General features: G+C 39.8%; 1 protein-coding gene across 1 annotated transcript; it reads left to right on the plus strand.

Annotated features, from left to right (window-relative positions):
* The first annotated feature begins 552 nt into the window (after nucleotides 1-552).
* Nucleotides 553-27,977, plus strand: acad9 (acyl-CoA dehydrogenase family, member 9). The gene is made up of 18 exons (XM_042498135.1): nucleotides 553-809; nucleotides 1,930-2,023; nucleotides 2,161-2,262; nucleotides 7,089-7,195; nucleotides 7,332-7,432; nucleotides 15,767-15,845; nucleotides 15,963-16,134; nucleotides 16,234-16,307; nucleotides 16,405-16,480; nucleotides 16,585-16,655; nucleotides 16,752-16,871; nucleotides 17,736-17,864; nucleotides 19,106-19,185; nucleotides 21,708-21,834; nucleotides 21,932-22,009; nucleotides 24,871-24,999; nucleotides 26,867-26,939; nucleotides 27,166-27,977. The coding sequence occupies exons 1-18, from the start codon at nucleotides 624-626 to the stop codon at nucleotides 27,264-27,266; spliced, it is 1,899 nt and encodes a 632-aa protein (XP_042354069.1). The 5' UTR covers nucleotides 553-623; the 3' UTR covers nucleotides 27,267-27,977.

Here is a 27,977-nt window from a genome sequence, read left to right on the forward strand (position 1 = left end):
TAAACCGGATTTGTTAATGATAGACTATTAAAGAAATCCAAATTTCTTCAAGAGTGAACAGTATATGATTAATTTGCTCATATGTTCGTAAATTTCATATGCATACAATAAAATATTTAAAAGAAATATACCACTTAGAAAAACGGATCTATAATACATATCTTTAAGCAATATCAAACTTAAAAATATGTTATAAAAAAATAACCAAAACTATTAATTTATGCAAATCGTACAACTTGGTAGCTAATTTTGGTACACCCCTGTGTGTGTTCATACTTGTGTCTATTTTATTAATTTTTTTGTCTGTCTGTTTTTGTATTATTGCTTCACTAATACTGAAGTAATGCTTTGTACTTACTTCTCTTATAATTTTTATTTGTAAATATGATGATATATGATTGTTGATTCCACTGTGTGCATTTGATAACATGCAGCGGAGATCCCGCCCACCTCCCCCCGGACGATCTATTCTAGCATCAACCGTTTACGAGCTTACGAGGCACTTTGAACTACCCATTTGTGTACGTCATCAGCAAGCGTCGGAAAGGGGTGAAAGGTGCGCTTGTTGTTGCTGTATGTGATCCACCTATGGACTACATTAGATAGAGCTCTATGCCAGAACCATGATGAATGTAAACAGATCGGTCTTGTTGTCGAAATGTGTCGGCGTAGGACGTCGGCTGCTCGCCGGTAACGTTGTGAGGCATGCTGGGAAAGAAGTGGTGCAGCTCCAGCAGTGGAGGAACTTTAAAACGCACTCCAGAAAGCTCGCGTATGCCAAGGACCTGTTCCTCGGTCAGCTCAACAAGGTAGCTGAACATGGTCGCTACCGACAGTTTACGTTCTGGTGATGGAGCTCTGTCCTTGTGTGTGTGTGTGTGTGTGTGAGAGAGAGAGAGAGAGAGAGAGAGTGTGTGTGTGTGTGTGTGTGTGTATGTGTGTGTGAGTGAGTGAACGGGAGCTGTGTGGGAGTCCCCCGGACTGACCCTCAACCTCATCTGTGTCCACAGCCGGTGTCGATATGTGCTTCCCCCCGTCTACATCTGAATCAAAGCCTTAGTTTTGAATGGTGAGATACTTATAGCACGTACCACTTTTTTCTTCAAGAACCTAAGTGTGTTTTAATTATTTCAGCACGTATTTTTACATGAAGCAAAACTAGTGGAGCTATGAATTTTCGAAAATGAAAGATTATTCGTTCTGGTGAAGAAAAAAAAAAAAACAACACACAAAAAACAACGATCTCCTGTTATTAATTCTATTACTGTTACCATTCAGCAACAGTTACTGAAATGAGAACATGTTGCCAAGTTTCCTTAGCGTCATCATGTATGTTCAAAACAAATTTCTATCCAATCAAGTGAAATATGAGTGGTGAGGTTCACAAGATTCACAAAAATGAAATTTAACTCAGAGGGCCAAACTTCAAAAAGTCATTACTTAAAAAGTATTTTAAGAACAGCTGTAGGATTTTTCAATCTCGCACGAATTTAATAGAAGTCTCAACATGTTTTTTTTTAAGAAACTGCATGGCATGAACTCTGAGGCCCTAGGTGATTGGTGTAGACATCTATATATATCTATATAGTTTGTTTTAATTTTTTTTGACACCCCACAAAATCAAGAAGGCCTTGTGACCCACAGTGAAGCTTTGGCAACCCCTTTTTTGTTCGCTACATCACAGGTTGGGAACCAGTGATGTAGAACAGCGTCCACCATGTGTTGTCTATGGCAGCTACAGACTTTATACCCTATGACATCACAAATTTGAGTTTAAGCAAGTTGTTCATGTTTACTAATATTCTTTGAACTGTTTTAGATCGCAGGTTTAACATACATAGTTATTGGAAATGGGCATAGATCCCCAGAGGTCAAAGGTAAAAAGAAATGAAGAAGATAAACCAGTTAAACAGAGTGTTGGTATTCCAGGAGGAGGTCTTCCCTTATCCAGAAATTGGAAATGAAGAGTTGGAGGAGATCAACCAGCTTGTTGCACCCGTTGAAAAATTCTTCAATGAGAACGGTGAGAGAAAAGACCATGATGAATCCTTTAGGGAAATGACACTGCACGTGCTATAAGTAGTGTGTGTGTGTGTGTGTGTATAATACTTTAACTAATTTGTTAAATTGACAAAGAATGACTGTTTATTGTGATTTTAGTCGACTCAGCGAGGATTGATCGAGAAGCCAAAATCCCTGCGGAGACTTTGAATGGGCTGAAGGAGCTCGGGCTGTTTGGGATCATGGTTCCTGAGGACTATGGTAAGATGATTGTAACCTGGAGCTTGTTGTACCAGCTGTTTGTAAAAGCAAAATGATGCTTGTTATAACCTCAGGGTGCTCCTACACCTAACCTGTTTGGTTTAGTGAAAACAAACTGTTTGTTTGCCCAGTTAGTACAGTTCATCTGGGCTGGTGTGAAAGCTGTCAATCAAACCCTGGTGCCGTCCAAACAACTGAACCAGCCATTGTTTGTGCTGTGAAAGCAAACCAACCAACCACAGGATATTGTGACAGCAAATATTTAATTTTAGCAGTATTTCAACAGCTAAACTACCAATAACTTCATCTGCTGATTGTGTAATCTGTTTAGGAAGTGCTGTATAACCGATCTGTATAAGGTCATGCATACAACCCATATATGCAAACCATTTAGTAACCATGATAACATGTGCACTTCTTTCTCAAATCTTTTTATTAATTACACTAGTATTATTGACAATAAACAATACATATCTGTGATGTCAGAGTAGTCTCTGATTAACATAGAAGCCATACAAACTTCAAGAACATGAGCCAAACCAAATCTAATGACTTGCAACCTCATTTCCAAAATCCATAAATCCTTTCCAGCCATGTTCCAAATCCTTCCTGCTGAAAACTGAGAAAAAAATAAATAAATACATAATTATTAATACTACTATTACTACTGCAACTACTACCACTACTACTACTAATAATAATAATAACAATAATATAGTAAAAAATTGTGGAAAAAAAGAAAGAAAGAAAAGGAAGGAGGAGAGTCTAGTTGTCATCTGGATGGATGGTAGTCTCACTCAGAAGCTCAATAAAAGGCTTCCAGGTCTTGTCAAAGGATTTACAAGTGAAAATCTAATCTTGTCAAGTTCGATGTGATTTAGGATCTCCTTAAGCCAGCTGTTGTGTGAGGGGAGAAGCGTGTGCTTCCACTTAAAGAATATCTCACTGATTTAAAAAAGGTCCTCATATAAAACTAGTCTGTCTCTGCGGCACAATGATGCAGATACTTTTGAAATTGATGCTACATAAGCAGAGAAAAAGGACGAGAGGTAGAAAACTGCAGTACCACACCAATAAACGCTCCCGTTGGTGGGTGATGGAATGGTCCAGCTGAAACAATGGAAGCCGGCCAGATCTCATTTTCCTGTTAAGCAGTTAACTAAAACATGTTTCTGAAAACAGAAAAATGCAGCTCAGTAACAGAATCTTGGTTGAAATTTGATCAGCGCTGCTTAGTTTAACTTGCTTAGTTTAACTGTTTGATCTGTTTTTTTTTCCATTTTCACTGTGCAGGCAGCAGTATGGCGCCCACTTCCTGTTAACACACTCTCGCTGTTACAGTGAGACAGGACGTTAAAATGTATTTCTGAAAACATATTTGGAGCAAAATAGGCAGTGCAGTAATATCATCTTGAGTTATATTTGAGCAGCACTGCCCAGTTTTACCGTTTGATTGGATTTCAGTCCAAGTTTTGGAGACAGAGACTCTCTAATATGCAGAAAGTCCAGAATGACACCCAAAAATAATACAGTGCATGTTTGTATGATTTGATGGCTGTGGGATCAAAAATGCATTTTTTGATCTTAACAGTCTGAATGTAACTATTTTGTTTCCACAGTGTATTTTAGACTTATTGTAGGAGCTGAGCTTCAACATCAAAATCTTGCTAAAATTGATGCCATATGCATGAACACAGCCAATTTTATCATAACATGAAGAATAAAAAGCATGTAAAATGCACCAAACAGTCCCAAAGGGTTAATGACCCATATGATACTGAAAAGCAGCTTGCACAGATCAAGCACAGATACAAGCTAAACTACTACAAAGCTATCACAGACACAAGGCCAAGCTACGCTACAACATGGCTATTACAGATACAAGGCTAAGTTACGCTAGCCACGCAAGCTAGGCTAGTTATCACATGGCTATCACAGCCCAAACAACAATGCCACCTTCGACAGACCCAGGCTCCGTTCATGCGAGCTCCTGTGACGTGCCGATGCTATCTTCCCTAGCACATGCATCACACTTGCCTTACAGTTTGGGTTTGTGCAAGCTTCAGGTAGTGACAGTACTAGATGGCTATCACAGATGCAAAGCTATGCTACTACTTGGCTGCCACAGATACAAAGTTAAACGAAGCTAACACATGTCTATCCCATAGGAGGCTAAGCTGAGCTAGCTAAGCTAGCTAGGCTGGCTATCACATGGCTATCACAGCCCAAACAGCAATGCCACCTTCAGCAGACCCAGGCTCCATTTATGCAGACTCCAGGTAGTGACTGTGCAGATGCTACATTCCCTAGCACATGCATCACAATTGCCAATATACTACAACTCACATACAAGACTCAAGCTAAGGGAAATAAGGGTGAATTGGATCAACAAACACTTACTTGGATGGCAGCATGGTCTCACACAAAGAGACTCAACCAGGCCACTCCCACTCCTAAATACCCTCACACTTCCTGGATTTTCTCCTGAGAGGACTGATTGCTGGATCTCTCCACCTGATCTCAAGGAGTTGTCTGTTCAGTGGATGCCCCTGCTGGTCCACAACTACTACTGTTCCTCCTAATCCAAATCCACTGACTGGGTTTAACTGCCTCATCTGACATTTCCCTCACTGTCTTCCTCAAACTTTGTCCCCTTACTCCCAGTCCCCCCAGAGAGATAGCTGATCCAGCTACAAATCCCCTACATCCCACTGTGTGAACAACTGGGCGAACCCTAGCTTTCCATCCTTTCTGCTCAGCTTCTGCCTGTGAGTCTGTGTACCTCAGTCTCTTCCTTTCATAGGCGTCTTCCACAGGGGCTTCCCGAGGGACTGTTTGCTCAATGAAATAAACAATCTGTTGACTCACCAAACACATCATTATGTCAGGCCTCAAATTAGTTCAGACTATTTCCTGGGGAATAACAAGCTTTCTTTCTAAACCGACCTGCATCTCCCAGTCACAAGCTCCTTCCAAGGCGACCACACCCCTGCCTCCTCTCTAACTTACTGACACTATGTTTCTCCCCCTCACATATAACTGGACATCTAGCTTCTCATTTTTAAAACCTCCTGAATTCATCTTCTTCTCCCCTCGATACCTGCAGCTAAGCTTCTCAACACCTGATTAAGTCGCCACGTATACCCGCCCTGTGACAGACTAATTTTGCAGCTTTGCTGTTGATGCTTTAGTAAAGACTCTTTGTGTTGGTTTGTTGTCCTGAACCCAGGGGATTCTGGACAACAAATTGAACCCAGGGGGTTCTGGACAACAAGGGAGGGAACAGTCAGTGAAAAAATGTTGTGTTGCCTGTTTAAGCCTCATTCAGTAACTAACAGCAGCGCTACAGACTGTCTTCTCTCTGATCACTGCATGCAGTGTTCCCCCTCTGTTTGACAATCAGATCCAACTCTTTGAAGATCTGCTGGTAATTAATGCTGCTGCTGTTGGTGGTGATGAGTTTGCATTTCTGTTTTCTTTGTCTATTCAAACACTCTAACTGTAGTGATCAGATGTCACATCACACCCTGGGGGCTGTGTGATGTGTATTTTAAGACTCAAATCCTCATGGAGTCACTCTGCACATCATGTGTCTTCATTAGGTCTTAGGAAAGTCCATTCATTGTAGCTTGTGCAACATGAGCTGTGCATGGATCATCCGGCAGTTTCTCTTTACATCACCGCAGAGCCCTGAGTTTCAAATGGCACCACAACTCTTTCTCCCACAGGCCCACATAAGTTAAAATATGATGCTGCTCTTACAAGCACAAGTTAAAGTTCTTTTTCTGTCTGTTTGGTTGGACCACAGCATGTGAGGCCAGCCCTTGGTCAATGGGGCTGATAGTATGACGCTGATAAGACGGTTCACAAACTATCAGTGGATCTTGGCTTTGATGGCGGCGGCATGCAGCGCAGCCTCCACAGGTTACACGGGTCCGAGCAGAGCTGCAGAGGGAGGATGTTTATGATCAGCGGGTACAGCTCCAGAGAAAACAGCTCCCCTCCGCTGTGTGACTGTGTCTAACGAAAAGTGTACTGTTCTCCACCTAAACATGTATTTAAGCGACATGAATTTCGGACTGCACTGCAACAACGTTTTCCACACACCTCTGGTTCCCAACCTGAGGGTCCCAACCTCACTGTGGGTCACCAAAGCTTTTCAGAGGGTCGTGAGGCCTTCTTGATTTTAAGGGCTGTTGAAATTTTTTTTTAAAACATATAAAATAAAATGAACAGTAGGCCTCCCTCAGCATTTCATTAATGTTTGCGTAAATAACTAAACACATTTGTATTATTTTACGTTTAGATGTATGTTCAAGATACACTTTTTTTTTTAACTCATGAGGCACAGTGAGGACCCAAAACACAAGCTGTATTCACAGAGCCTTCACTCACTGCTGAACAGCCTCGTCCTGTCATAGAAAAGATGGCCAAGCAAAAGAAATTTCTCAAAAAAGAAGCCTTTAAAGAATGTATGATTGTGGGTTTATCCAATCCTATAAAAAGTTTCAACCAATATCAGGAAAACGCATCTCTGATTCAATATTCACAGCAAATAATCTGCTCACAAATCATAATTTCTAATCTAACACAAACTTCCTGCAGTAGGCATATGGGTTAATTGTACAGTTTCTCAGTTGTTCTCTACTGTTATTGTTATTGTTGCTTTTGTTGTTGTTGTAACTTAATATAATATGAAATGTCTCTAAAATATGTCTGCAGTTTACTCAATGATAGTAAAGAAGTCCCTGTAGGAAAAGTTGACTACTGTACACAGTCCACCCAAATACTAGCTTTTAACCTAGTGTTGTTTGCTTTTGTCCCAGGGGGTCTGGGATTGTCCAACACCGTGTATGCTCGACTGGCGGAGATCACCTCATTAGATGGCTCTATAGCTGTAACACTGGCTGCACATCAAGCCATTGGACTGAAGGTAAATATTCCATTTTGTTACTGAACTGTAACAACTGATGGTTGTTGTCCCCGATAAAGCGATTTGTACGGTAACAGTGAGGGCGGTATTGGGGCTGACTCCTTTGTGATGAACTGATAGCTGTTTGGTGTTGCAGGGGATTCTGATAGCGGGAAACGAAGCTCAGAAGCAGAAGTATCTTCCTAAACTGGCCTCGGGAGAACACATCGCAGCTTTCTGCCTCACAGAGCCTGGAAGGTAAACACACTGAAAGCTCATTTACATCTCATATATGGCAGCTGTGCAGCTGGTTGTGCATTAATGAGAAGATTGGTGGTTCACTCCTCCAGCTCTGAAATCATTGGGCAAGAGTCCCAAACAGCTCAGCATCCAGTGGCTCGTTGGCTGTGCCATCAGTGTGTGAGTGTGAATGGTTTTGGCACCTGGTAAAATAAGGTAGCCTCAGCACCAGTGTGGTGTGAATGTGTGTGTGAATGGGTGAGCGTGTCATGTAGTGTAAAAGTGGTTTCAGTGGTCAGAATACTAGAAAGGTGCCGCACAAGTGAAAGTCTGTTTAACAAGTCCATGTGGTTAACAGTAGCCCTTTTCACACAGAGATGGCGCTATAGAGCTGCTACAAAGGTCCTTCTTCATACCGCCTGTGCATTTTTCCACAGAAGCAAACGACAGTGGCATCATTCCTCTCCAGTGTGTAATTAAACACTGCATCCCGGCATCAAGGGATGGGCAATGTATCAGATATATTCGAGGAATCATGACTTGTTCCATGTGTGATATATAATATGATTATATTGAAAACATCGAGTATAAATTGTCACATTGTTTAAAAGCCATCGGCATTTCGGTTCTCCCACTCTCCTCTGTGTCTGCCTCTCACAGACACACATACAAAGCAGGGTTTTGCATAGCTCCAGACTGACTATTTAGTCACATATTGCGACCATGGAGCACCAGAGCGACTTGCAAAGATCAGCTGTTAGTTTGCTGCTCACTCACACTAAATGAATCTTAACAGTTAAAGGTGCTTACATTCAACTGTTGACCGAAAGTTTCACATCCACAGCAGTGACATCTACATTTTCTGCCCGAAACGAGTCAGGTCCTTCAAAATAAATGCACAAGTAACCTGACAGAGCCAGGTAGCAGATACACATCACAAGAGTCGCAGACTCTGAGCATCAACCCGCATCAGGTTTCCTGCTAGTCCTTCTCATCTGACTTACAGACAAGAACACACATGTTGTCAACTCAAGTCATTTTTATTTATCAAGCCCATTATCACAAATCAGTTTTCCTCAGAGGGTTTTACAGCAAAAGACATCCCTCTGTCCTTGAACTGTCACAGCAGAAAGGGGAAAACGCCCAAAAAAATCCTTTAACAGGGGAAAAATGGTAGGAACGTAAGGAAGAGAGACTGAGGAGGGATCTCTCTTCCAGGATTTTAGCTTGTTGAATGAGGAAAAGTCTTATCAGATATTTCTGTGCTCAGCTGCAGCACATAAAACAGCATGTAAACATACCTGCAAATGTCACTGCTGTCCGCTTAGGCCTCGCTGTGCTCTTTTCTCTGTCAGCCTCTGACATGTAGCCACAGCACTTGTTTGTTTTCTTTGTGTCGTTCTGTACGGTGTGACACTCTGGCAGCCTGACAGCTGCTGTCAGTCACAGCTCATACACGTGCACCCAGCTCCACTAAAGAGTGGTGAAGGGATGACGTATTAAGCCAACCAGGAACTTTGCATCGCACTGGTTTCCTCGTCAAAAACCTTATGGGATTTTTGAATGGGATTCCCAATTATCGCCAAAAATAAGCTTTTTGACAAACACAAGTTTATGAGACTTAAACGTTTTGTTCAGCATAATAATCTTCACAGATGAACACCACTTTTGTGTGTTTTGAAGCGTAAATCGTTAAAACACAATCAAAAAATATTATAAATAGATAAATCTACAAGTTCGAGTGCGACTCTGTAAAGCTGTAAAGGCGAAGTGGGTTTAATGAGTTTCTGTTTCCACTGTGAAAATGTCCAATGTCCCCGACAAACACTGTAGTCCCATCTAGCCACATGTTAGCAACCCCCTTTTTTTAGACGAGTAAAACCTTAAAAGTTCAAACTGTCTTTATATTCTCAGCCTGTGTTAACCACAGACCTTAATTAAGGCATTTTACCGAAAACCCATTCAAGAAACCCACAGACTTTAAGACAAGGGAACCGGACGTGCCAAAAGGCTAACGGACTTCCGCATTTTAGGACTTATTACTTCACCACTCTATGATTGAGATTTATAAAACAAGACAGGTGTACATTGAACTTTATAAATCACACCTAAATGACGCATGGGGCTTGTCAGTACCAAGTCAGTGCGCATGCAGTCCACCTGGTAGCATCTTGGATTGCTACCTACAGCAGCCTCACTTGGACAAACAGGTGCGACAGTACCTGATCCATGACTCTTACTCACGAATATTTATGTGGAGAGAAATTATGCTTGAAAACCGGTGTCCATGCTAAGAGAGCTTGTCTCAGGAAAAAAATGAAGAAAAAGTATGAAAAGCAAAATGTGCATAGAACTGACTATGGTTAGATGATAGGTGATTAATTATATACATTGACAGTAGCTACATCAAATAGCTATATTTCAGTCTTCTTTCTCTGTCTCTGCCATGTATGTATTATTGTGAAATCGGTCTCTGCGTCTCTGCAACTGACAAGGTCTCTTTTTTTAAAAAAAACTTTATTTACACCAAAGAGGCAGAACAATTAAAAAACATGCATAATATACAAAAGGGTATTTCAAGGTTTGAACAATGTTTAATGTCCATTGTTCTTCCCCTGTCTCTGCAGAAGTAGCTAGTTTGACCACGCATGCGTTGATCGGATCTGACAGGGTATAAAACCATAATACATCCATGTATAAAACACGATAAAAGACCTGTTTGTCCAAGTGAGGCTGCCAAAGGTAGCAGTCCAAGATGGCGGACTGCTTGCGCCGACCGGATCCGGTAGGTGGAACGGATTGAGTACTGACCAAGCTCCCAGGAAGTGCGCCACGCTCTGAAGCAAAATTCACATAGTGGCCGAAAGTGGAATTACAGCATCACGTGATGCACACTGGCCCAGAAAGACTTTTCCCCATTTGTTAACATTGGGAAAGAGACCATCTTGAATCACTGGATAATTTTTTTTGAGACATGTTGACTTTTCAGAACGCATTTTTTAATAGCCATTATTAAAAACATTAAGTCCTAAAGACGTAAAATGCGCCATTTTGCGAATAAAGATGTGGAATTCGGTATTTCTACACACATAAAATGAAAGCGCATAGGACCTGCGGGACTCTACCATGTGAACGCACATGTTTTTTCTGGAGTCCCTGACATAACACCGGCCTCGTGCCGGCCGTAGTAATGGATATTTTTTAAATCATAATTCATCATTTTTACCATTTTACAACATATCCATACACTGTTGGCTGTAAAACCTGTAATATGGACGTCTTGCCGTGTCTGTATTCCCCCCTCAAACTTTCTTCCAAAAGGTTCAACACACGTACATTCGATAATTTCATTTTTTATCTTGTATAAAAATATATTACACAGGCCTTACTACAAAAATATTTAATTTAACTTTAAAGTAAAAAAGTATGTAAAGTATGTAGTAAAGTAAGTACTAAAGTAAGTAGTAAAGTATGTTATAAAATCAGTGTCTTAAAAAAATATAAAAGGAGGGTAGTCTTTACAGCCAAATCATTTTCGTCTAAAATGTTTGTTGACAGACATGAAAGAAAGTTTTAAGAATTTTTTCTAGATAAATAAATTAAAACAGGAGTGTAAGTCAACAGTTTGAGCAGCACGTTTTAACACCAAGTATCTGTGGTGGCACAACCGAAACCATAATATCCTGCTTTCCTGGGATATAGAGTAGTGAAGTAATAAGTCCCAAAATGCGGACGTCCGTTAGCCTTTTAGCTCGTCCGGTTCCCTTGTCTTAAAGTCTATAGATTTTTTGAATGGGTTTTCGGTCAGATGTCTTAAATAAAGTCTGTGGTTAACACAGGCTAAAGATATTTAGACGTTTTGTTTTGCAACATACACTTCGTCTGCTTAAACATGATTTTTTAAGTTTTAAGGTTTTACTCGTCTTAAAAAAGTCGGTGGCTAACAAGGGGCTAAATAGGACTACAGTGTTTGTCAGGGATGTTAGACGTCATCACACTGGACATAGAAACTCATTAAACCCACTTGTCCGCCTTTACAGCTTTACAGAGTCGCACTCAGACTTGTAGATTTTTTTTGTTTATAATATTTTTCGATCGTATTTTAATGTGTTTTTTCAGTGTTTGTAGTTGTGACGTTTAAGTTGTTGCGACCACGATGTAGTTTGTATAGCCTAACAATGGCTTTATGCTTCTGGTGATTTCATTTACACTTCAAAACACACAAAAGTGGTGTTCATCTGTAAGATTATCATGCTGAACAAAGTGTTTAAGTCTAACTCGTGCTCGTCTCAAAGCTTATTTTTCGCTGTAATCGAAAAATACCATTCAAAAATCCCAGAAGGTTTTTGACAAGGGAACCAGTGCGATGCAAACTTCCTGGTTAGCCTACAAAAATACGTCATCCCTTCACCACTCTATTACAGCACAGGATGGTGTTGATTTTGAGGTAAAAAGCTTTTTTTTTAAAACTCTTCTAACTTCAAGGCTCTTGTGAGTTTGTCCTTATCGCTCCAGCTTTGGTTGTTGTTCTTCGTGGAGATTCATCATGCAGTGCTTCAAATAGTTGCCTCTCGTCAGTCACCTGTGGCATCAATAAACAGTGCATTATCGTGACAGTAAGAAAATAACATATAATTTAGATTTCAATTAAATTTGATATTCAAAATTCATAATTCCCCCCCAAAAAAGTGGCAATGGTGAAAGTATCAATGTACACATCACTTAGATCAACTCCTAAATCACATGACACTGTCGGTAACTCAAAGGAAATTCAACCTTAAACTCTCTATATTCCTTTAAATGTATAGTATTCAGTTTATCATTATCTGTATCTTAAGTGTTATGCTAACGTTAGAGAAAGCACATTCTATGTGGTTGCTCGAATTGGCATAGAGCTACCAGTAAACAAACCTGAGGTCAGGATTAAAATGCACAAAAAATAACACTATTTACACTGTGCAAACACCAACGTCCTGAAAACGTTCAAAAAGCTAAGTATATCGCTACATGGTCATATTCACTTCAGCAGATTCTGCTCTAAGCTCAGCTCCTTATTGTGGCTTCCTTCTTGGTGAGGTGTTTCTAGGGGGCGTGTTTCCGGGAGCTTCTTTCCTTGGGGCGTGTTTTCCACTTCTGGTCTTCAGCTGGATCATGGATGTATTATAAATCCAGATACAGCCGTGGGGACGGGGCCTCGTTCATTTCTATGAGAACTGCTCGGTGGTGCATGAAGCAGAGAAAACTCTTTTTCCAGCCTTTTTTCCAGCCGAAAGTGGCCGAGTGCGACCCACTGTACCTGAACACTGACTCCGACTCACTGGCTCGCTCACACAAATGACCCGAGTGCTAGAAGCGAACACCGCTCGTTCACGAGCATTCCTCTTGTAGTAGCTTAGCTTATTAGCAACAGCTGCTAATCGACGGTATAATGACAGCGGTGCTGTCGGTTTTAATATTTACGAGATAATCAGATAATGGTATATCTATCTCTCTACATACACACACACACACACACACACACACACACATATAAGTACAACTTATCAGGGAATCATATTGTAACTACGACTGGAGAAATCAAATTAACAGAATCAAAATGTGTTGTGCCCTTAAAAAGGCAATAAAAGGTGGTGCATTGTAACATTGCTCCATGTATTATTACACAGCTCAACTTTAAGTAAATACTACATTCAACACCGTTTAATAACTGTCACTAGTGCTCCGCGCTGCTCACTGATAACCGGTTCTGATACAGACACGGTAAGACGACCATATTACAGCTTTACAGCCAACAGTAAATGGATGTGTTGTAAAACAGTAAAAATTATGAATTGTGATTCAAATATATCCATTACTATGGCCGGCACAAAGCCTGTGTTGTGTCAGGGACTCACGAGTCACATGCGCGTGTATGCAGTGGTGTCCCGTGGGTCCGATGCACATTCATTTTTGTCTGGGGAAATATCTCTATATTTGGAAAATGGCGCATTTTACGTCTTTAGGACTTAATGTTTTTAATAATGGATATTAAAAAATGCATTCTGAAAAGTCAACATGTCTCCAAAGAAATTATCCAGTGATTTAAGGAGGTCTCTTTCCCAATGCTAAGCAAATAGGGAAAAGTCTTTCTGGGCCAGTGTACATCACGTGACACTGTAATTCCACTTTTGGCCACTATGTGCATTTTGCTTTAGAGCATGGCGCACTTCCTGGGAGCTTGGTCAGTACTCAATCAGTCAAGTAGTACTTCATCCCTACTTTCATCTGCACATACTAACCACAATGTTTTGATGCAAAGCTGGTTAAAAATCAGCAAAGTATCCCTTTAATGAATATTACTCTGTGATGCCTTTAATTTGAAACCTATTAAATATAAAAGAAATGTGTTTTGCCTGATCGCTCATGTTTTCTTTTAAGAATTGTACACATCTTACAAATTCTGCCACAGTATATATAAACTTCTGAGCAGAACTGTATCTACCTGCTGATGTGTTGCAGTGTGAGTGTGCACAAGGTGAAAAGGTCAACATACTGAATGAGGGCGAAATCACTTATTAAGTGTAAACTACAAAGCAAATTAAGGATGAGCACAGGAGGGTTACTGACACTTCCAGCAGTTGTTTGGCAACAGTTATAGCCCTCTGATTAAAGGGATACTTCACAGATTTTCAAGCAGCTTTGTAGCTAAACAGTGTGACTAGGATGTGGAAAGGAATTGTGGTGAACTTCCCTCCATCTAACCAGAGCCTAGATATCCCTCTCCCCTCAGCGAAACATTGCCACTGTTTCACTGGCTCTTGGGCTGTTGCTGGAGCCACAGGCTGTGCTTCTGCATTTTCATATTGCTCACCACTAATGCCGCCAGCCGGTACACATAATAGAAGCACATCAAGAGACAGATCTGCCCCTCTCCCTGTCTCCAAAACTCAGAGCAAAATCCAATTAAAACGGTAAAACTAGGCAGTGCTGATCAAATATAAATCAAGATGATATACTGCCTATTTCTAATCTAAATCTGTTTTCAGAAATGGATTTTAATGCCCTTTTTCGCTGTAATTGCAACAGTTTGTAAACAGGAAATGTGCACCATAGTGCTTCCTGCACAGTGAAAACGAAGGTTAAAAAAACAGAGATCAAATAGTAAAAATATAAACCAAGATTCTGTTACAGAGTTGCATATTTCTTGCCTAAAATGTTTTCAGAAACATATTTTAGCTTACTGCTTAACTGGAACACAAGAGCCAGCCAGCCGCCATTGTGTCAAATGGACGAGGTAGAAGTATGTCATCCGCCAGCAGGAGTTTTTATTGGTCGGATGCATGGTAGTTGTAGGTTTTATATCTTTTGAGCAAAAGTGAATGCCACAGTCCTTTTTCTCAGTTTCCTCTGGTCATGTAGCACCAATTTCAAAAGTATCTGCATCCTTCTACTGCAGAGTGTAAACTATAAAGAAGAGTAAGATGAGCAGGAAGGCTACTGACATTTTCAGCAGTTGTCTGGCAGCAGGTGCAGCCTTCTGACTCTACGCTGGAACTGTTACTATAGGTGCATCAAATTAATATTGACCTGAAGGCAGTTATGTTAACATGGAATTAACATTATAAATTTGTAATGAATTTAGATAATTTTGTAGAGATCAGCCTTCACATTGACACTAGAGGGCATGTTTCTATTGATCACTGTCAGAAAAGGCACACTGAATCTGACAGTTAACCCTTTGAAACATAAGCAAATTGTTTAGATTTTTTTCTTTTTTGAAAAAAAGGGACGCAACAACAAGATATGGCCCATGGCCCAAAAAATGAGCATGCAAATGATGCATGAAAATTACCTGAAATTAAAAAAAAAGCCAAAATCAAAATGACCCAGAAAAACTGGTGAAAATAAAAAAATATATACTTTTTTGTATATTTTATTATATTTCATCACTAAGATTTGTATATATAAAACTATGGTAGTTTGTGAATGAGTGAATATATTTTACCGGATTTTCTTTTTATTAATATTTTCTAATAATCCTCACCTCTTTTTAAAACAAATTTCTTTAAAACAAGATTTCTTGCAAATTGTGGGACATATTTTGCCAAGCTGGTCATTGCCCTTTCCCTATATTTCCAAATCAAAGCAATTTGCACAGTTTTCAAAAGGTCATATAGCTTCAGAAGATTAAACGTGAAAAGTTGTGTTTAAAGGTACTTCACCAGCACAGTCAGTAAGAGCAGGGGTTAAAGGTCAACCAGGCATTGTTTGATACCAAACAGAAATGAGCACTTTCTGCTGCAAAGATAAAGTTGTGTTGCATCTATACTTTGGTTGGCTCAGCTTGACTTACACTCAGTTTTATTGTTTCAGTGGAAGCGATGCAGCCTCCATTCAGACCCGCGCCACTCTGTCAGAAGACGGGAAACATTACCTGATCAGCGGCTCCAAGGTGAGAGCTCACAGACGTTTGATCTGGGCTGCAGAATTTCACAGTAAAATCCTCTCACATTACTCATTTGGCCTCAATCGTTATAAAAATCCCACATCTTTCACTCTGTGTCGTCAGATTTGGATTTCAAACGGAGGCATGGCAGATATTATGACGGTGTTTGCCAGGACGGAAGTGGAAGTAGATGGTGTGAAGAAAGATAAGATTTCAGCATTTATCGTAGAGAGGGCTTTCGGGGGCATCACCAGCGGCAAGCCTGAGGACAAACTGGGCATCCGGGGCTCCAATAGTAAGACCCTCACAATTTGGACAGACAGATGGACACATCAGACTGTTCCTCTTGGTAGAGTCTCATGTCCTTTTTAATCAAACTGTTTGACTCTTTCAGCCTGTGAAGTGTCTTTTGACAACGTCCCAGTGCCAGTGGAGAATGTGATAGGAGAAATAGGTGGTGGATTCAAGGTAAGTTTATTCTGTTCTTTACACAAACTGTTGCACATGACTGGATCTGTAAATCTGTGTTGATTTGGACAGAAACCTTTTGCTTTGTGTTGGACAGATCGCCATGAACATCCTGAACTCAGGGAGGTTCAGTATGGGCAGCTCATCAGCTGGAATGATAAAGAAACTGATTGGTAAAAATCCTGTGCATCGCTGAGATCACAGATGATGAACGCACATTTGGTGGGTTTTGTAAAATGTCTTCAGTTTGACAGCATTTCTGTCCATCTCTCTGTAGAATTGACCTCTGAATACGCTGCAACCAGGAAGCAGTTCAACAAGAGCCTGGGTGAATTTGGCATGATTCAGGTATGCTGTACTGTCCCCTCACTGGACTCATGTGAGTCACCAGCAGCAGTCGGTCTGGTCAGAGGTGAAGATGCTTTGTTTGTTGTGTTCCTGCAGGAGAAGTTTGCACTGATGTCTCTGAACGCCTTTGTGATGGAAAGCATGGCGTACCTGACAGCAGGGATGATGGACAGACCGGGCCTTCCAGACTGTTCTCTGGAGGCTGCCATGGTTAAGGTTCAATAGCTTTGCTATTCAGCTGTTCAACTCATGGAATTTGCATATAGCCATTTCCAGGCCTTGTAAAGTTTAACAAAACTAAATATACAAAAGTTAGGGGAAAATCATGGAAATTTGTTTCACAAACCTGTATAATAACATTCAATGTGTCCAAGGACGTCATAATTGCGAAAATCTGACGATAATGTCTGTTTTTACAGTTTCTGGCTGTGATGGTAATGGTATTATTTTGTGGGTTTGGAAGGCAAGTTTTAAAGGAGAAACAAATGCCAAAATAATATCTTAAAGCAAAATCACCCAAAGAAAGAAAGAAATCACCCAATTGTTTTCTTCAAATATCTCCAAGAATTTTGAAAAAAAGTTGCCAAACCCTTTTCTTAAAGAATTGCCAAAAAGAAAAAGTGTTATTTAAAAAAAAATTGCAGGGAAACTAAATAAATAAATAAAAAACTTCAAAAATCACCCAAAATGTATTTAAGAAAAGATGGGCAATTTTTTTTAAAGAAAACATGCCCTCCAAACCTGTGGGCCTGCGGGTTTGCATTTTGTATATACTGCCATTCAGAGTTGCCTGACCCTCCCCTAAGCCAAAATAAAAAAACATAAGTCCTTCCCAGTGCTTAAAAAATTATTTGACATGACCTCCCCTTTTTGCCCCCCCCCCCCTAAAAAAAAGCTAATGTATAGTAATGATGAAGAACTGATGTGGAGTATCGATTGTGGTTTTAGAGATTGTAAAGTCTTCAAATTTTGCCTGAAAGTCCTGGAAAAGTCCTTGAAATGTTTTGGTAAAAATGTGTATGAACCCTTGATGAACCCAGCATGAAAGCACATAACTCCAGATGTGTATTCTCTGTTCAGGTGTTCAGCTCAGAGGGAGGCTGGATTTGTGTCAGTGAGGCTCTTCAGGTCCTCGGAGGTCTGGGTTATACCAAGAACTACCCGTACGAGCGCTACGTCAGGGACTGTCGCATCCTGCCTATCTTTGAGGTACACTTACAGATATTCATCAGTACAGTGAGGGTCATAGTTCCCACTGGGGACAACAAGGGTCTCCTTGTCTGTCATTGTCAATTTTTAGACAAGTGGTGTGCCAGACAGCAACAGAGAAACACTGATATGTAATGTCAAGCAAAGTGTTTTCACAAGTTTGTTCACTGGGGGTCTCATTTATAGAACGGTGCGTAGGATCCATACTAAAAGTGTATGTGCAGACAAAAACACAATATATTAATATTTTTAAAACTGTGCACAAGTCGCAATTTCCTTTCCCTCCCATATCATTATCATGAGCCCTGATCATAATGCAGGCCAAGATCACATTAACAGGCTTAGATAAATAAATAACCTGCGTTCCCCTGTCCAAATTTCATCTTGAAATGATATCTCAGGGTCGGGGACACCACTGCTTGTTGCGATCATTTTGGCATTTTGTGAAACAATCAGGTGACACTCAGCTATTGCTATGATTCACCGTAAAGATCCACTGATCCGCTGGCTCATTCATCAGGTGCTTTGCATTGACCATTACTGGTTGAATGTGGGTGTGTAGAGGAGGGGATATGAGTCTGATCCATTTCAAAGTTCATTTGGGGTTTGCAAAGGGAAATAGCACTCTCCCATGCATATGTATAGTTTCATAAAAAGATTTTTTTTGTGCATGCCATTTTCAGCAATTGTGTGCATGCACATTTTTTGTATGAATCCTATGCACTGTTTTATATTTTTTGGAGAGACCTCTGCAGATAATTCATCTCGGAACAATGAACACTGAAGGAATGCAAAGTTTCATCTCGTCACTATCTGCAATCCTCACTGACAGATGCCACTTAATCTCCCTAAATCATACACACTGCTCCCTTAAAACGCACTGAGCTGGAGTTGGTTTGTTGAGATGATCCATTCCATAGGCAGCCTGCAGGTGGCACTTTGGAGTTTAAGGTAAACTGAGAGTTTTTTTGGTTGAAGCTTAAAGTTTTTTCCTGTAATTGGATGACATCAGCTTACCAGCCAATTGAACATATTTCCTTTGTGTCATAACATTTGAATCAATCAAAATCAGTAGATATACTCCCTGAGGACAATGTGGATCTTGCAAAGATCAAAACAGTGCCCCCCCTCCCCCCTCCCCCCCCAACACTGTATGCCCATAGTGTTCTCTGTGAGCTGCGTTGATGCCTTCACACTGTAAGATGCACGTGTACCATTCTGTGATGTTGTTGCTGTTTCAGGGTACCAATGAAATCCTGAGGATGTACATCGCTCTCACTGGAATGCAGTACGCAGGCAAAGTCCTCACAGGGAAGATCAAGTAAGAATATGAAGGTTGTATAAAACCAGGAAATATATTCATTTAACAATGTATTTGATTCCGTTATTTTAGTTTTGGCGGCTTCAGGACATCCCACGTTTGACAGATCGCTTTATAACACTGTTGTCACCAAAACATTAGCAAAGATTGTGTATTCAGCAGATCCACAGCAACATTAGCACTGCTGGACTTGTGTTTTTGGCCACCGGATGAATCTAAGCTCTGTTTTTACTCTCCTTTAGCTCTGTTTGGCCTCCACCAGCTCCTGAGGGAAGCATGTGTCTTTAGTTGCTAAAAGTTTCACTCTGTTCCCCAGCGTGTCTCTAAGTGTGTTTGCTGTTTGGTGCTGAGCAGGTAGAGTGCAGTGCTTTCATCAGAGAGCTACAGATGGAAGTAATGCTGCTGAGAGGGATCTGAGTCTAAACGTTAAATTTGCGGGCCAGAAAGTAAAATTGAGCTGAAAGACCTATTAATGTCTAGAGTGGAGCTAAACACGGTGATAAATCTCTGTGGGTTCAGAAGTACAGAATCTTACTGCTGCCATGCCAGAAACAAACACATTGATCAGTATCAGGTAATCATCTGAAAACGATGATTTTGACATTTACATATAACATGTTATAAAACTATATTTTCATGTTATTATATCATATAAACTTAGCGCATTACAACAGGAAATTTTTAACAATGCTAATAATGCAGGATGAGACCTCTCTCTGTGTCCTTAGATTCGACTGTTTCTTGTATGTTCTGTGCTGGTGTTCAGTTGTGAAGGCTTTTTTTGTGTGATGTGCCCTCTGTTGTAACAATTGACACAGCAGACAGAAAGTTAGTGACAATATTTAGATGCTGAGTTTCATTTCTGTGGTTGCTTATCATGTTTTATTTCGTCCACTTCATATCCTGTATCATTTATTCAAGTTTCTTAGTGGTCCTGGCTGCTGATTACTGTGGTCACATGTGCTGTCATTTGAGAAAACTCAGCCGAGATATTGTTGCTTGTCTTTTGCTGTACAGGTGCTTGGGGTGTCTAAAAACGCACTAAGAAAGATCTGTATAAAAGCAGTAATTTCTCACATTTAGTATAAGTACAAATACAATACAAGTACATTATATTGCACATTCAATTATAATAAAAGTTGACATTATTCTGCTTTATTTTTTTATGTTTGTTTCATGCAAACGTTTTATTTTTGACTAATTTTTTAAATGAGATGTAGAAAAAAGTGATATTTTGATATCACTATTTTAAACTTAGAATTGGTGATGTTTTTTTTCTGATGGAAGCATTTTGAAATTTGAAAATCCAACCATAATTTCTGTTTTTACAGTTTCTAGCTGTGATAAATGGTGTAATTTCAGAGATTTTTAAAGAAGTCATGCCTTCCAAACCCATGTAATGTTTTCTTTAAAAGTCATTCCCCAAAAATGTAAAGTTAAAAACAAAATTGTCAAAAGTTTAAAATAAAAATCTAAATTTTAAAGAGGAAAAAATAAAAATTGGCTAACGCTTTAACAGAAAAAGAAATAACCAAAAATTTTTAGTGGTGGTAAAATAAATGCGAAAATATAAAATACGGCAATTTAAATCTGCGTGCCTCTCCTCTAGGCCAAAATTAAAACACATAAGTCCCTCCCCAGTGCCCAAAAAAAAATTTGACATGTCTCCCCTTTTTTTATTTGCAGCATGTCTTTCCCTCACATACATAAAGAACAGTCCTTTACAGTAGAGTTTTACTAGTACTAGTTTTACTGACATTATAACATTAATAATTTCCTCATATTTATTTATCTTCCTCAGAGTTCATTAGTTGGGAGACCATGACCAATAATATGATGTGGTTTGTTGTGATGTTCCAAGTTACATTCTTTTTGAATATGAGTCACTATAATTCAGTGGTTTATGCAGTAAATTATGTTTTAATAAATAGGTCCATTTGCCCCATATTTGTAACTTTAACCAGCCCCTCTAAAGTTCCCTGCACGGCCCTGAGAGACAACCTTGATTCCTCAGTTGCATCTAGAGGATTCTTTGTTCTCATAATTAGCCATTTGCTTTTTTTTAACCAGAGACAACAGAGAATTCAGTGGACAGTTAAGGAAATGAAATGATTGTGATTCAGAGTATATTTGTTGAATTATTACTATGGTCTGACCATATTTAATGGTCAGCTGTTGGAACTGGCGGGCGGATATTTAATCTGTTACTATGAAATATTTGACATGATAACAAAATAAAAGTATCTTGTTGTTACAAGTTTTTTTGTTATAACATGATAGTTTGTATGAGGTAATAACATGAAAATATCTTGTTCAAATGTGAAAAACATCTCATGTTATAATGTCGTATCATAACAAGAAACTTTTCACATTATCATTCATTCATTCATCATTTGTTCCATTGTTAGTAAAAATTCCATGTATTTTAAACGCACCATCAGATCACTAGAGTAGAGCAGCTGAGTAAAATTACCTCTGAATCCTTGTGACCATGATCATTCTTGTCTGTTGTGTGCCTGCAGGGAGATGAAGAAAGGAAACATCGGCCTGGCTGTTGGGATGTTAACCAGGAAACTGAGGACCTCCATGGGAGGAAAGGTGGACCTCGGCCTGACAGGAAAAGAAGGAGTGGTGCATCCCAGCTTGACAGTAATAACTTGATTTGAACATTGAAAAGATCCATTTTCTGCCGGTCTTATGTGTATTCATAGAGGCTGATGAGTTTTGTGTTTTTTTGTGTTTACAGGAAAGTGCAAAGAACCTGGAACAGAATGTCAGCCTTTTTGGATCCGCAGTGGAGAGCCTGCTGTACAGATATGGAAAGGTAACATCTGATTGATTTCACATTCTGGAAAAAACATTGGTCAGATTCTGCTCAAATGTTTCCACTTTCTTCAAACAAAATGATCTTTTTTCTTTAATGACTGAATGTACGAGTTGTTTCTTATTGGTGGAGAATAGATATATGTTCATGTCTTCCAGTCAGTGTTAGTGAGACAACGTTCAGACAGCTGCTCCAAAGTCCTCTCTTTCTTTGTCCTCTTTCACTTTGCTTTTATCGTCACAGCTTCTCCACAGCTCTTATAAACCTCCTGGACACAGCTCAGCTTTCCATTTCCTACTTCCTGTATCATGTGCTTCCTTTTTCATCCAATACAGTGTGTCCTCAGAGGGCCTTCATCACTCTGCAGCCTTCATATGACAAGATGCTTAACATTTCAGTGCTAGACTGGATACAATCTTTTAAAACAGACATCTGTGTACTGATGCAAAATCTGTCAGCAGCAGGGCAGATTTTGGAGTTGTAAGCAGTCTGTTTGTGGTCAGAGGAGTATTGACCAATCATGTTTTAGGAGCAGGTAATCAGTCCGTGCGGAGGGCAAAGAAGCGGAACACTTCGGTCAATTACAATCTGAAACTACTCAACCAGTCTGACGACCACCAGATGAATAGATAAATAGATAAATACTTTATTAATCCTAACAGGGAAATTATTTAACTAACCTTTATAAAGAATCCCCAGGCCCTGGAAAACCTGGAAAAGTCATGGAATTTTAAAGTCTAATTTTACAGGCCTGAAAAAGTCATGGAATTATAGTAGTTGAAAACATTGCAAGTTTTGGAAAGGTCATGGAATTTTGTGTTTAATAAAGTTAACTGTTATAGTAATCTTCCAGGGATAAACTTCCACATAATGTAATATAAGGTCAAATTTATTTACTCAAAAGTAGATGTTATAGCTCTAATGTGCCTCACCTTTGGGCTGCACGATTTATCATTTCAGCATCAACACAGCGATGTGCAATAGTCCCATCAAAGGACAACAATTTATTTGCTTCTTTGTACAAACAGAGAACTTGCCCGGTTCTCATTTTCCAGCACTAATACCGACCAAGGCTTCCCTTTTAAAGCCATGACACACCAAGCAGACATCAAAGAACTAGCAGCGATGAAAGACCCCTGCTGTGTAACCTCTCGTCACAGTGTCTCAGCCAAAAAGTTGCACATGAACACACCAAACTGAGGGCTAACCATCTTCAGATCTTCTGTTTATAGAGATTAGCAGAAATAAGCTGAGCTCAGCAGATGAGAACTTGGACCACATGTCCACTAGTTACACCCAAACTGCTGAAACAGTTGCCCAAAGAGACTTTTTTGCTGTCAGACCGATGGCTGACGGGTGCTGAGGTTGGGATATACAGTAATTGCAGAATATTTCAAATATTCTCATGAATGCTGAAAGGGCTAGTTTGGGTCTTTTGAAGAAGAACTGAATCCTCGGTCGGTGTATTAGCGACAGTAGATCAGTCGGCACGTCCCCAGTTTGAGGAAGCAGGCTGCAGTCCCACACAGAAGCTAAGCGATGTCCTGCTGTGGACAGGACAGCAGCAAGATGTATTTTAGCCACCAAAAAAATTATCATCAGTTTAAGTGTATGTAATATTGAAAATATTTGCTCTGCTTGACCTTACTGTCAGACAGCAATTTCCAACAACTTTCATAATGTTTAAAAGCTTCCGTCTTTTCTTTTGAGCATGCATCTCCCCCACAGCCTTCAGCTGTTGGCGAGTTGTCACTAAGTCAGACTCTGTTGAAAAAAAGAAATTTCAACTCCGCTGAACACGGGAGCTGCTGGTCTACGGCTGCCTCGATCAGTTCCTTTGTTTGTGTTAGTGCGTGACTTTGATGTTCTAAAAGGTAAGTTTGGATCCATCAAGGTCACATAATAACACAAACTAACTGAATATTCGAGGCACACAGCAGCTCCTGTGTTAAGATGTAAATTTACTGTTTTTGTCAATAATGCCCCTGTCACAAAAGGCAGTCTGTAAGCAAGGTAAAGCAATGAAAATAAAGAATATGTTCTCTTTTATTGAAGTGCTTTGTAGGAGCTATTGAGCATGTATATTGACTTTATATTGTGATAAAGTTTGGTATGTTATTTTAACCACTAGATGGCAGTGTGGGTTACTAATATATGACATCACACCAGGTATTAGGTATTTTAAAGTCATAGTGGAGGGGCAAAATCACAATGATCACTTCACATTCACATCATACCACAAGGTAATCACCTCTATCATCATTCTGCAATAAACAGGAACATCACCCAACGATACATCATTGTTTGGACATTCACTCATTACCTGGATATGCTTAAAGAATATTCTTTCCACCTATGCTAGTGACTGTATTGAATTATTTGTATTTTATTGACAGCCACAACATGGCTTATTTATATTTTGTTACTGACCCATCAGCTGCAGTACTGAAACTCAGCTTGGTGGCGGTACTCCTGCCTGCTTTTCTAAACTGGTGGGGTTTACACTTACTATGGATAAGTACTTTATGCAGCCCCACTTCAAAAGATCCAAACTATTACTGTAAGTCTTCACAAACCACTTTGAGATATTATTATGGCAATAGAAAGAAAATCCCAGTGCATTCAAGTTTGGTTCAATTTCAATTTAGTTCAGTTTAAGAGTGAAATCTAAACTGTGAGTCTGCCTCGATGCTATCTGGATTGATCAAGATTTGCAAGGAATTGTTTTGATTACCTGAGAAATTCTAAAATGACGCGTTATAGTTTTTTCCCACTGTATTACAAAGATATGCAGAAGACATTTCTGAGGCTGGAAATGATGGATGATTGAAGTGTCCATGTTTGTCTCCCCCTGATGTCAGACCATCGTGGACGAACAGCTCGTCCTGAAGAGAGTAGCTGATGTGCTTATCAACCTCTACGCCATGACCGCCGTCCTGTCCAGAACCAGCCGCTCCATCAGCATTGGGCTCAGGAATCACGACCATGAGGTGTGTACAGTGTACACACACACACACACACACACACACCAAAGCTTTAATTGTGACATAAAAAGGAAGAAAAGAACACTGAAAGAATAAAACAAACAAAACAAAAGGGGAAAAAAGAGAGAGACTCCTCAGGGAGTTATACAGTGATATACAGTAAATTGACTAGTCACACATACAATTTTCAAAGGTAACAGAATACTAACACGTCAAGTTAGGCTGTTCAGACAAAGATTACATGATGATGTCAGCTCGTAAGGCAGTACAGATTAAGGATGCATGACAGTATTCAATAATCAGTACCTGACAATGTTCAGTAATTAACTAGCACATACACTGAAAAGCATTGTGTCCCATGTCTCCATCTGCTGGTTGGCTACCACGACAGGTACACAGTATATCAGATCCACCATAAAAGGGGCTCAACCACTAGCAAAATCAGGTGGAGAAACAAACATTATCTGCTCACATCTGCTGCCAGCCCCAGAACCCCCACAGAGCATGGGCCAACAGAGAGAAGTCAGTAGCCTCATACATACTGGCATGTCAGATGTTGGGGAAAAAATTAAAAATAATAATAAGTAAAAATAAAGAAAATCTAATATTGTGCATCCATAGTGCAGATACATGAATCTCGCAGAAAGAAGATATGAATTCTAATCTTGAAGAGCGACTGACAGGTTATGAAAATACTCAATGAATGGTCTCCATAACTTAAATTATCCATCAGTAGTTCCTCTGAGAGGGTAGGTTTAGAGATTTCCAGGAAAGCAGTAACCTTCTTCTGACTAAGAGTTTTGTAAAGGCATACATCTCTTGACATCATTAGGGACATAACAAAACATTTTTTAACAAACTGGAAGATTTGAAGCTACCTGAAAAAAATCACTGCTAGATAGACTGAATTTAGCACAGAGGGAGGAAAAATAGTTAAATATATTGCCATCATAGAGGTCCTTAAAGCCTTTGAGTCCTGTTCTATACCATTTAGCAAATGTTAAGTCCAGTGTTGAAGGTGAAAGTAAGTGGTTGTTTTGGAATGGTGCTTGCGTGGTTGTTGAAGAAAATTTAAAAGGAAACAAAACTGGATCCAGATTTAAAAAAAAAAAAAGAAATCCAGTTTGACTTTTTCTAACATCATGTAAACATCCTGAGTTTCCACACTCTGGGTTGTGTGTGCTGTGTGTAATCACAAACAGCGATGCAGAGCACACAAACACTCACCAGAGAGACAGAAAGAAGGCACTGAATGCTTCATATTATCCTTGTGTGTGTTTCAGATGAGCAGGTCAGTGCTCCTCTGCACTGTAGCTACAGGCAGAAACTGCTGCAAACGTGTAGCGGACCACCTTTGTATTTTATGTAAAACACACACACAGATTATAGAGATCCCGTCTCACTGAATTCCATTCCAAAGATAGTCATTCTTGTCTGGTTTTAAGACTGAAATGTTTCGCCTGAGGAGTAAAAGTAATTCAAACCAAGTTCTGAATAATTTCAAAAGCAAATCTGGCTTTAGTCACTCAACTTTCATGTGGTGTTGTTCCACTGTGATTCTAAATGCTTGGTTTTGATGTTTTGAAGTTTTGTACGTGTTAACTTGAAAAGACATGAAAATGACTCAAAGAGCTAATCTGACGATCGGTTATTATTAATGAAATTAGTGTCTGTTTGCTCTTATTGTGTTGAGCTGTTTGCAGATGAAAATTGAAGCTACAGATGTTTGCAATTGTCTGACTTCACATTTGATTACTTTCTTGCATGTAGTGTTTCTAACTGCCCAATGCATCACATTTAGTTTTGATTCTGTGTTGTCTGGTTGGATTCATGTCTGCAGCTTTTGATGAACAAGTGTTGTTCATTTTTCTAGGTGCTGCTCGCAAACACATTCTGCTCCAGTGCTTTCTTTCAGAACAATTACCTGATGACTCAGTTGCAAAAACGTAAGTACAACACGAAACGGTAATTGAGAACAGCCCCTTGCCTTTTTTTATTGCATCTTAGTACAAAAGACTTGCATGTGTTGTGGAATTTCCCCGCAAAGCCCACATACCAACACTCCAACCCCTTGCTGCTTCTCATTTTCACACTGTGCGTGTGTTTTAATGAGCTGCATGTACTCCAGACAAATTAAAGTTGTTTTGTAATTCCCATGTTACTGTGTTTCAGACTCTCCTGAGAACAATGATGCCAACATTAAGAAGATAGCCAAGGAAGTGTTGGAGAACAGAGCCTACGTCTGCTCTCACCCTCTGGAAAGAACATACTGAGCCCTCCCATGTCACCATAACAGTCAGTCCCTTTACATGCAGCTTCCCTTATAATTCAGTTAGGCCATTTAATTGGACTACAGTTCCTGTCTCAGCATACAAGCAGTGGCAGAGATTTCATTTATTGAGGAGATATACTCCCTTTCAGCTAGTTGCTATAGACTGAATCACAATGTTTATTTACATTAACGTTGGGGTAGAAGACCACCGCATCACGTCCATGTCATCAAACAGCGCTGAGCAAACTCTACCTTCATTGATCAGTTTGAAACCACCTAAAAAAAATCAATATCAGTTAAAGTGAACACTATATTTAGAATATTTTCACCGCTTTACCTTGCTGTCAGACAGCTCTTACTGACAGGGATTTGAGAATGTTATATCAAAAACACCAGACTCCATTGAGAAAAGGTCATTTTACTTCACTGAATGGCGGAGCTGCTGCATAACCGCTGCCTCCATCAGTTGCTGTGGAAGGTAAAGAGGAGACAAGATTCAAATATAGTCAACCCTTAACTGATATTGATGTTTTTGGTGTCTAAAATATGTTTTGCTGCGGCCCCGTCCACAGCCGGACGTCATAGAAATGTTTCCTTGTCGGCCCCTACTTAAACTTGACCCATACCCTCTAAGGTACTGTACTTTATTTATCAGAGGAGGGGGTGGCTGTGGTGTTACTTTATTTAAATTAAATACAAAATACTACCATTT

The sequence above is a fragment of the Plectropomus leopardus genome, chromosome 2, assembly GCF_008729295.1.
Source record: "Plectropomus leopardus isolate mb chromosome 2, YSFRI_Pleo_2.0, whole genome shotgun sequence".
Lineage (NCBI taxonomy): Eukaryota > Metazoa > Chordata > Actinopteri > Perciformes > Serranidae > Plectropomus > Plectropomus leopardus.

Bases quoted from the DNA above. Each gene is read 5' to 3' on its own strand.
- acad9 (XM_042498135.1), top strand. From the start codon at position 624: ATGATGAATGTAAACAGATCGGTCTTGTTGTCGAAATGTGTCGGCGTA. The intron at 16,308-16,404 runs GTAAGTTTATTC...TGTGTTGGACAG, and splicing joins AAATAGGTGGTGGATTCAAG to ATCGCCATGAACATCCTGAA. The intron at 26,940-27,165 runs GTAAGTACAACA...ACTGTGTTTCAG, and splicing joins GATGACTCAGTTGCAAAAAC to ACTCTCCTGAGAACAATGAT.